Below are 10,931 nucleotides of genomic sequence, written 5' to 3'. Positions count from 1 at the left end.
GACAACTTTAATTGAGATAAAATATATTGAAGTTGCTAATCCAGTGTCCAATTTTATTTAAACTGAAGTTGCCAATCTGATTGACAACTTTAATTAATAAAAAAGTGAACGAATTAATGAATTTAATTGATATTGTCTACATCATTGACAACTTTGACTAAGAAATGTCCATTCCTGTAATTTCTTCTGCATTTGACCATTTACGTAAATCTAAAAAAGTGCACCATTTTGGTAAAATTGTCGAGGGTGGAATGTAACGACATAAATTTAAAAACATAGAACCCCCAAAGGTGCCTTTTCCATTTTTTTTTGTCTCTCTATCTCTCTAACCTGCTTCCTTCTCTCTTTATTTCTCACTCCATACATCAGCTATTTTAGAATTTGATCATACCACGTTGTAGCAGATGAGTTAAGGAAAATTTCTATCCAGTTAAATTTTCAAACAGAGTAAGTTCATTTTTACTCTAAAGATCCTTTGTTCTATGTTTTTCTTTAAGATTAGTCATCAATCTTGGCCGGGTCAGTTGAGAAGAGTAATCCTCTCAACTTATTATACTATATATTGAATTTCTGTTATGTTTGGATGACTTAAATTAGACCCTTAAATCTTGAAGCTTATCTAGATTAAGAGAATAAAATTCTAGAGGTTGATTCGAAAACAAACAATTAAGGTAAGTGAAACTAACTTTGATTTTCTTTTATAGTACCCTAGGTTAGAAGATCTGGATGTGGAGGGAACATAGTCCCAATATTGAATTTCTCTTGTAGGGATGTTGTGTATTTATATATTGTGTTGTTTATTTATATATTATTTAAACTTGTAGAAATATTAGATTTTGATGGTTTAGTATTTAAGTGTTGTTTTTTTTTTAATGTTAAATAGACTTTTGAATGTTGTGGATCACGTTTTGAATGATACTGTATGATGAAAATGATATGGAATTGAATTTATACATTTGGGATAATGTATGGACTAATGTTTGAATGTTTATTAAGTATTGATGCCTATCTTCGAACTTCACTGATGATCTAAGTCACATAAACTAAGATATCATGTGGTGAGAAGCTGATGGGGAGTTCATGGACATCGTGACATATGAGATGCATGACTTGGGTTGTATTGAACTTACCTTAATCATTTCTCTTGGATTCGCTGGTAATCTTTGGATCATGTGTTAATCTCTGGTAGAACTTACTTAATACGGGTCTTCCAAAAGGCATTAGTTGTTATTCTGTTTGTTGAATATCCTAAATATGTAGATCCATGTGAGATTTATGTGATTGTTTTATGTTGGGATTTGAAGAAGATTGAATACTTGAGAAATTGATCATGTAATTTGATTTTCTCTTTTGATTTAATTGTGTATATTATAAAATTTTATTTTACTAGCTTACCCTTACTTTTCTTGTTGTGTTGTGAATTGTTGTACTATGTACACGAGCAAATGATCATACAAATATCGGAGGTCCTGAAGGACTTTAGGATGTTTTTTGTTTTTAACGTTATATTGTAAATATTTGTATTTTGATAAGTCCTATTCATATATTGAGAATATTTTAGGAATATTTTGAAAAATAAAAACTCTAAACTTGTATATAAACATGTAAGATTTATATTGTAATAGTTAGATGTATTTATTGGGTGTTACATGGAAGGTAGGCACAAACTGTAAATTATTTTTTATTTATTAAAATATAAAATAGTTATTTATCAAATAGTATATATCTTTGTATAATAATACAGAATATAGATAATAGAAGAAAAAAAACATCAATATTCATTTCAAATTTCTGACTAAAATTAACCTATCTGTTAAGTATATAAGAAAAAAGATAAATACTTCAATGTGAAAAATAAATTTAAAAAAAATTAATTTAAATTAACATATTTTAAAATTTAAAAACTAATTTCGTGATGATGAAAATACAAATATATGATCTGATGTAAACTTTTTGAAATTTTGGGTTAAGAATGTTTTAATGCTAATCAGTCAGTGACATAATATAGATACTTTTAAGGTTATTATTTATGTTGTAGTTGCCTCGTGTTAAATAAATTAAATCAATTCAATGTCAGAAAAAGTTACTCAACATTTTGCATCCATTGTCTTCAAATATTAGATATTAAGAAGTTATTTATTATATTTTATTTAAATAAAGTTATAGTTGTATCCTATTTCTCAACTAAAATAAGTTATAAAAATATACTTTTGAACAAAATTATTTTGAAGTTTCATAATATGTTGTATTTCGTCTTTTTCAATTTTTAAATCAAATACATTTAATTAGTCAACATTAACAGTAATAATCATTATTCTTAAAATATAAAATTGTGTTTAATTATTAAAAATCAAAGTAAAAAATTACAAATTAAAATTTATAAACACAAAAACCAAAAATTACAATTAAGATTAGTTTATATAGTTAACATTTTTGAAATAAATATATACTATTACTTTTAAACATGATAAAAAGAACAATTATTTCACTGTTTTCTTAATGGAATGTTATGTATGAAAGGAAAGCTGTGAGTTTAAAACTTTAGCATTCATATTCAAATTAGTTGATTTGTATGAAATGTAGTTAGATTAGAGAAAACACGTGGTATAAATGTCTACCATAGATAGAGCTTATTGACAAAAGTAGAATGATTAATTAGTTTCCCGCCACCAGGATTTAATTTAATTTTACAAATGTGTGGTTTGGATCCTCTGATAACAGATAAGAGAATATTAGTTAGAAGAAGAATCCTTCAATGGCCTCCATCATCCAAATCCCACCATGCCAACCCTTCTCTCTGTAACTGCAACTCCAACTCCCACTTTCACACTCACTCTCAACAAAACCCTAATTTCTCTTCCCAACCCCTACTCACTCTCCTATAAATTCAACTCCCTCATCTCCCACTGCTCCCTCTCCCACCGCGAGGAAGACCGCTGGCTCCGAGAAGAGCAGCGCTGGCTCCGCGACGAACAGCGCTGGCTCCGCGAGGAGCAGCGCTGGGCTCGCGAACGTGATCAACTCCTCCGCGAGATCTCCGACCTCAAGCTCCAAATCCAGGCGATGGAGCGTCGCCTCTCCACGCGCGAATTGTCCACTCCGGCCTCCGTCTCCGACGCCGTCGCTAATGTGGCGTTGCTCTTGCAGGTGCTGAAGGACAAGAATATGGTTCTCGAGAGCGGTTCGAGTGTTCGGAAGATGGAGGATGTTATAACACACACTGAAGACACTCTCAAGAACAGAGAAGAAAAGGGAACAAGTGATCTGGGTATTGAATCTGAAGTTTTATTTCTCACACACGTGTCGCAGTACATCATTACTACTTAGAGTTCTATTACAAGTACTAATTACCTAACTATCATAATTACTTACAACACTTCCCCTTAATTCAGATTAGCAATTGATTGCACTCTTATCATCTCTCTACTCAGCTTGAATCTGTCAGCAGTCTGCTAATTAGTATTGCGGTATATGGCCAATGTGAATAGGGTGTTTAGGTGACTTGTTGTCTAGTAGCATCTGCATAGGCTCTTTTCTTCTCATCTTCATTTCGGAGGTCAAGTTCTCAAGCAACAAGGCTTGGCAAGTTCCCATTGAAGTTTCAACATTCAGCGTCACATGAAAACAGCTCCATATAACACCATGAAATAGGTGCTCGACCACACATTGTCTCTTTCATCACCACACCAGTCAGAATCACAGTAGCCAAATACTTCATTACCATGTTTTGACCACAAAGAACATGAGAAAGCATTGGATGGACGATAATCTACTTATCAACACCACTCCATACACTATGATAGGTTACTGCACAAAATTCTGAATGAGCCAACAGTTTGTTTATACAAGGTTGAATTGACTATTTGTCACTTCCTTCCATCTCTAACTTTATAGCACAATCCAACAATTGGAATGTTTTCAATATTTCAATTGCATACCTCTTTTGATGTATGAAAATTCCTTCACTAGAAGAAAAATTCCATTCCTAAAAATAAGATAGCAATCCTAGATTTCAAGTATATGTTGAATCCATGCAAGTCTTTGTAATTTTTAATATGTTGCGGTCTGATGGATGTATTGTGTGGGTTAAATGGATGAAGAAAATCGAACTAAGAAGATGAATTTGGTCGGTGAATATAGATTCAGAAGAGGGTTAAAAATTGCACCCTTACTGTCCTTAGCACTATAAATATATTTATCAGTCGTATTGTAAATTTAGCTTAGAATTGACTAAAGAAATGTTATCCAAATTTGTGTACAAATTGTCTTTTTTCCTCACTCTTTGTTAGCACTAGTTTTGTGTCTAAATTAGAATTAATTAGGAGTTGGCATCACCTATTCTAAGTCTCTATATTCACCAACCAAATTCATCTTCTCCATTTAGTTTTCTTCATTCATTTAATCCACAAAGTGTATCCATCAAACCACAAACATATCAAAAATTACAAAGAGCTACATGGATTCAACATATGATGACATCAAGATCTCTCAGTTCAAACTCCAACACAGTTCTTCTTTTAAACTTGTCTTTCTGTACTGCATTGCTGCTCGTAATTGGAGGCCATCTACATAAAGGCAAACTATCATTAGATCACTTATAGTAGCTCTCACATAAGCTTCATATTCTGTTGTACACATGCTGAAACCCAACTGGAAAAAGAAGCAATGTATTCTTTTATCCCAGGCTCGAGGGGTTTGTTTTATCCCATATAAAGCCTTTTTCAATTTATGGATCTTGTCTTCATGTTCAAAACCAATGTTCTCCACTAGTGATACATTTGAAAAGGCTAATTTTACATCAAGTTGATGTAATGACCAACCTCTAAATGTGGTTGTCGCAATCATAGTTTGATAGTTCAATTCTTGCCATGGGTGCAGACACTTCACAATAATCCAAACAGTCTTTTGCAAAATCCCCCTTTGCAACCAACCTAGCCTTGTATTTTGCAACTTCTCCAGTTGGTTTTACCTGCACACAACACTAATTGAATTATCTACAACAGAGGAGAAGCAATTTGAAGAGGAGGAGAAACGATTTGAAGAGGTCATGGAAAGGAAGAATGAGGTTGTGGTGGTTGAGGAGTCTGTGAGGGTTGAAACGAGCATTTTGAGGAAAGGTTCTGAAGGAGAAGAGGTTCGACAGATGCAGGTTGATCTTCCATTTTCCTACTCTTGATAATTCTCTTTTTTATGTTTCTAAATAATATATAGGTTCTGTTTGCATAAGTAAATAAGAGAGAAAAAAGAATTGAACATCTCTTATGATTTAAAATCAACTTATGCACTCAATTACATAAGCTGATTTGAACTTGTAAACTAAGCTTAAAGTACATAAGCTGAGTTTTTTAAGTTATAATGGAAATTTAACTCTTTTTTTTTTCCTATTTACTTATCCTACATCTGATTACTGGAAAAGTTTATCCAATCACAATTTTAGTTATCCACTTCTATGAGAGTTGATTTATTGGATTTGTGCGTGAATAATTGGTGCAATGTGAAATCTTACTCGATGTGTCGAAAACTGAAATAACAGGAAGCGTTGCTGAACTTGGGGTTTTACTCGGGCGAGGAAGACATGGAATACTCAAGCTTCTCAAGTGGAACAGAGCGTGCTGTGAAGACTTGGCAAGTTAGTTTTGTTCTGCATTATATATGATTTAATGAATCTTTGATGCAAAGAGGGGAACATTTGTCTTGGATTAATTTTCAATATAAACTGAATTTTAGTACTGTATATATGTAGTGCTTTCCATATGATATATATTGTGCTATTGCAATTTTGTTATTGCAATTTTGATGGTTGTGTGATGTTTGTTTGAAAGGCTGCATTAGGTGTCCCTGAGGATGGTATTATGACTGCTGAACTTCTTGGAAGGCTCTATTTGGAGATAAGGAAAAAGAACGCTGGCAGCACGACTCAAGATAAACAATCTACTACTGTTTTACCAAAAGTATGCTGCTTATATCAGATGCACTTCTTGTGCCTTCCTTACTGCCGACCCCGAGAATCTGCCCAAATGTTTGAGACTTTATTTCTAACATGTTTGTCCTAAGTCTAAATTCCCATCAATTATGCATGTTCCAACTAAAATTAATATCAAAATCAACAAAAAACGTAAAAGTTACTCTTATTAGCTTTACCTTGACTCATGTCTTCTCTGCCGAGATGTAAATCTAAACACACTGTTAGTCCCATCTATGTGCTTTGGGCTGAATCACGTGACTACTTGGTCTTAAACTAAACAGGATAGTTTGTGTACTGGAAATCTGAATATATATTTCTTTCTATTTGATTGAAACATAATTTTCGATCTTCTCTTCTCTCTCATTTTTCTGCATTATTTTATTATGTTCTTAGTGAAATTTTGGTTTTGATAGAGTGCATTGATGTATTCACTGCATGACAACTAGCAAGGTCAACATCTCCCAAAAGTTTAAGCTTAGGGATGGAGGCCTAGGGATTATTCTACTTCCATTTTATCTCTAAAACAACAGAGACAAAATATTTAAATTGTTAAAATACTCAAATTTGCATCATAATCCAACTGTGAATTATATAGGAAGGTGAAAATGGAGCTGCAGTTCCTTCAGTGACAGATATTTCAGAGGTTCAGCAAAATGTAGCGAAAAGTGATAAGGGAACAGAAGTCAACGATCGAAGAGTTTTTCTCCTTGGGGAGAATCGATGGGAAGAGCCATCAAGACTTGTCGCAAGTGATGGAGTTGATAGGAGCAATAACAAGAATGCAACGACAAAATGCCTTCAATGTCGTGGGGAAGGCCGCTTGATGTGTACAGGTATGTAACTTATCCCTTGTATTTCAATCAAAACTATCATTATCCTGTAGTTGGTTCATTGATCATTGTCCCGGAAGACAAATCTCATTGTAAAAGCACTTTTAATTTGATACAACCTCCAAGAAACAAAGCAGGTATTATGTATTTTCCAGAATATAATTTTCCTAAACCCTCATACTATACAAACATCAATTGTCTCATGTACCCATTTCCTTCTATATATTCCTGTTTGGAGAAATTAATTACTTAGGTGGCAGTGTCATGCTTATTTTTGCTGCTATCAATATGGTCGTCATTAGAAGGATCATTGGATTAAAACTAAACCATCACAGTATTATTTACATTTTGAAGGATAATAAGGGCTCTATCATTAGAGCACCTTTCATCTCCCCAATGATTTTTTTTTATGCCTTAGGTTCTGCCGTTTCCTTTGTTGGATAATATTTGTTTTCCTAGGTGTTTTTTTTGTCTAAATCAGATTCATTCAACAGAATTTCTTCTCGAACTTTCCAAACATTGTCTACCCACTATTTAGGTTTCGGTTCCTTTTGTCTAATTATTCAGCTTGCTGGGAAGGCTTTTTCCAAATCCGTATTCGTGCGAGTTACTTGAACACAGCCTACTGGGCACTTTGACTATTGAAAATTGTCTCTACTCTACTTGAGAAAAATATTCCATAATTTCCACAGTCTCAGACTTGGAACTAATATGGTCATTGCTATCATATGAATTTAGGAATTACTATTATGATAGCAGTAATCATGATAGCAGGCATGGCCCAATGGAGCAGTCAGAGTCAGAGTTGGAGTGGTTTAATCTCTCATTCACGTCTCTCGTAATGACCATTCTAAAGGCAACCATGATATTCATCTCTGATATATTGATGTTGACCTTATGATACTGGTTTCATAAATGCATTATTTATGATCAACTGTGGAACTCTACAGTCAACTTCTATTTCTTTTATTGCAGAGTGTGATGGATCTGGCGAACCAAATATTGAACCTCAAGTAAGAAATACACAAGCATTTTAACAAAATTTACTTTTATGACTGTTTACCCTGCACATGATCTTGAACTTATCAATGAATTCTTTAACGCAGTTTTTGGAATGGGTGGAGGAGGGCACAAAATGCCCATACTGTAACGGTCTAGGGCATACTATATGTGATTTATGTGGAGGGAAAACTATGGTTTAGGAATGACATACATTTCTTCACCGTTACACAGGTATATATATTCATCAATTTCCAATGCACAAATTTTGCTTACCTATAAATCTTGTGTATTTTTTGTTTTTTTTGTTCCTGACTGAACTGATGAAGATACGTAGTCCAAAACAAATCTTATTGTGAACGTTTGTACAACTGTTAAAACCGAACTGATAAATATGAAGTTGATATTATAGAGATTTTCAGGGCTTTGGAGCTTTCAGAACTGCGTGAAACTCTATAGAAAAGCCCCGCAAATTGCAACATAGATTGAACGGAAACAGGTGCTTTTAAACTAAAAAAATGAATGAGGTCATATCCAAACTACGTCCATCTCAAATTTTATCTGTTAAATGTGGTTTCCGAGAATCTTTCGAATGACCTCGAAATAAAGGCGGTGTTGGTACTAAACCTTCATGACTTTGTTTGAGCGACTTGAAATTGCGGAGCTTTTTTTTTATGATCGTTAATAAAATTGTCGGGAATTAAAACATGGTTAGCAACGAATAGCCGTAATGTAATGTGGTTAACAGTAATTATTGTCCAAGTGACGAACTATTTATTTATTTTACTCATTCAGTTAATGATAACATTTCCAACTGTGCATCAAAGAGCAACAATTGGTGGTGGTTTTGTTTGATTGGTCGACAATGCTATTTCTTAATGAAGTTTTGAACATACTATTATTGTCTGAACTATTCTAAAAAAATACATACAAGAATATCAATACTTTTGGTAAATTGTGTAGGATACTCATAATTTATTTAATTTTTATTAATGGGAAATTAAAGTCAGAAAAGAAGAAAAGAAGAAAAAAAGAAACATCAGAACTACCCAAGAAAACATATTCCTATAGCATGAGCTAGAAGGTCCTGAGAGATTACTGAAGAATCAACTTGTGCCGAGCAATTGAAGTTGATAGCCATCTGATAAGGATGGGTAGGAGGAACATGCTCTTTAATTACATAAATTCAATTCAGATATTGAAAATTGAATTGAAGCCAGTCCTGAGTTAGGCATCGAACTGAGAAGAATACCGTATGTAATAAAATCAGTAATGCTTTCCTTAGCTGAAAATTGATGTTATTTTAATTATATTTATCCTCCTGGAAACCAAAATCATTGTCACTCACATCATAAAGAATCATTTCATTGGTATAATAGACTTCCATCTAGTCTGTTCTTAGAATTCTTTATGAATAGGTATAGTCTACCTATGTATCGTTTTTGTTAACATGTAAGTTTTGGTCTAGTCCCCCCATATTTTTGTATTTTCTTTCTTTTTCTTTTTTCAATAATACTTTTTTCATGTGATAACAGATGATTGTTGTTACTTGAGGTGTCAGCCTAGTTGAGATGTCAAGTTGTATAATGATGCCTAACATGAAAACTTTTATAAAAAAAAAAAACCAAAATCATTGTCACCCACATCATATTTAACATTATTGTTGACAATCATTTAAAAAGACATTTTAGAATCTGGAATTTGAGTGATGAAATAAATTTATAATGTTTGCGTTGTTTAAACTAATGGGCTATATAAATTACAAGTTGCAATAGAACTCTGCTTATTTCTAAAATATTACCCTCAGGCCTTGACCGCCATTATTACAGCTTCTCTGGGAGAGGGTTGGGTAAGGAGTTGTGTGAAAAAGTTACCTATACAAAAATTTTATGTTCTCTTACATGTTGTCCATCAGCAAGCACAATGAAACACAGAATTGCTAAAACATCTTGCTTTTGTTGCAATCTTTCTCACACCTGTTTCATTATGATGAGAGAATCCGCCAATAAGAGGAGACAAGTGGATTCTGTCCATGATATTGATTTTAGGGGCCTTCCAACATCATCATCATTATCATGTCCATATAGTTTTTTATCCACACAATTTTGTCCTGTACTAGTGGTAGGTTCATAGGTACTATCAGTTGTACGCATAGCCACTGTCCTTTTTCTGCCATTTATTTTATCTTCAGTTTCTTTGAGTCCTGCATTTTCCAACTCCCTCACCTTATCTTCGTCATTCGGCATAAGGATAGAGAAAGATTCTTTTATTTTATGATTTGTTTGGATTAGGAATGAGAATGAGAGAACAGATTTAAGGAAAAAATTCGAAGAAAATGAGGTTTTTTTGGATTAAAATAAGTAGGGAAGAAAGTGCGAAAAAGTTTATGAAGGATAGGATATGTGTGATTGAAATTATATTTTTTAATTGATAAAATTATAAATTTACAAATTTATTTTTATATTTAAAAATTATTAAAAAATTAATTTTTATAATTTTATTTTAAATAAAAATAAAAAAAAAAAATTTAAAATAGAGACAAACATAAATTATATAGATATATATGTATACACGGTACTTCCGCAGTTCTGTGTCTTAACAAAAAAAGTTTTGAACCAACCAACATTTTTTGTTTTTTGTGATTTTTTTTTAGTATCTTGTTTTTGGTTTATGGTTTTTGGTTTTGGCAAGTAAATATCTTTTTTTCCTTGAAAAACAATAGAGGCCTTTTAAAGATCTTATTAAAAATAAAATGATAATATTTTATACATACCAATCCAAATTGTTCCACCGGCAACAAGAAAGTAGAGTTCATTAAATAATGAAAATTTGTACCTGTAAATATAAATTATAAATACATTAATGTATCTTCTCCTGGAACAATAGAAGCCACAATAAGATAGAGGACAGCTTCACAAATCAAGGTAGATGAAGACACAAGAACATACACGATGAATCAGTTTTGACTTTAAAACAGAAATAACACTATTTTACTAAATGACAGTGATTGAAAACCTCTGACTTAAGGTCCCATAAACCCAACCTTTGAACAAAGAAAACTTATTACTATAATGAAACATAATTTGGATGTGTCAAACAGATAGCATTTCTGGAACAAATCGAAGTTATTATGAATA

The 10,931-nt window shown here is 32.6% G+C and overlaps 1 protein-coding gene across 2 annotated transcripts; it reads left to right on the top strand.

Moving 5' to 3' along the window:
* The first annotated feature begins 2,565 nt into the window (after positions 1 to 2,565).
* On the top strand, positions 2,566 to 8,209 carry PTAC5 (plastid transcriptionally active 5). 2 transcript variants are annotated; one of them, XR_011082084.2, is made up of 8 exons: positions 2,710 to 3,268; positions 5,004 to 5,149; positions 5,534 to 5,629; positions 5,823 to 5,951; positions 6,561 to 6,798; positions 7,534 to 7,651; positions 7,771 to 7,808; positions 7,902 to 8,209. XR_011082084.2 is itself a non-coding variant. In XM_068621998.2 (7 exons), exons 1-7 carry the CDS (start codon positions 2,782 to 2,784, stop codon positions 7,995 to 7,997), a joined length of 1,230 nt encoding a protein of 409 aa, XP_068478099.2. In that variant the 5' UTR covers positions 2,566 to 2,781; the 3' UTR covers positions 7,998 to 8,209. The 2 variants fall into 2 exon arrangements, 1 of the variants encoding a protein (XP_068478099.2); XM_068621998.2 differs by lacking the exon at positions 7,534 to 7,651 and having other exon boundaries at positions 2,566 to 3,268.
* Positions 8,210 to 10,931: the final 2,722 nt, after the last annotated feature.

This window comes from Phaseolus vulgaris, chromosome 10, assembly GCF_051622355.1.
Source record: "Phaseolus vulgaris cultivar YP4 chromosome 10, ASM5162235v1, whole genome shotgun sequence".
Classification (NCBI taxonomy): domain Eukaryota; kingdom Viridiplantae; phylum Streptophyta; class Magnoliopsida; order Fabales; family Fabaceae; genus Phaseolus; species Phaseolus vulgaris.
The sequence above is the reverse complement of the archived record's forward strand: the minus strand, read 5'-3'. Positions and strand labels throughout refer to the sequence as shown.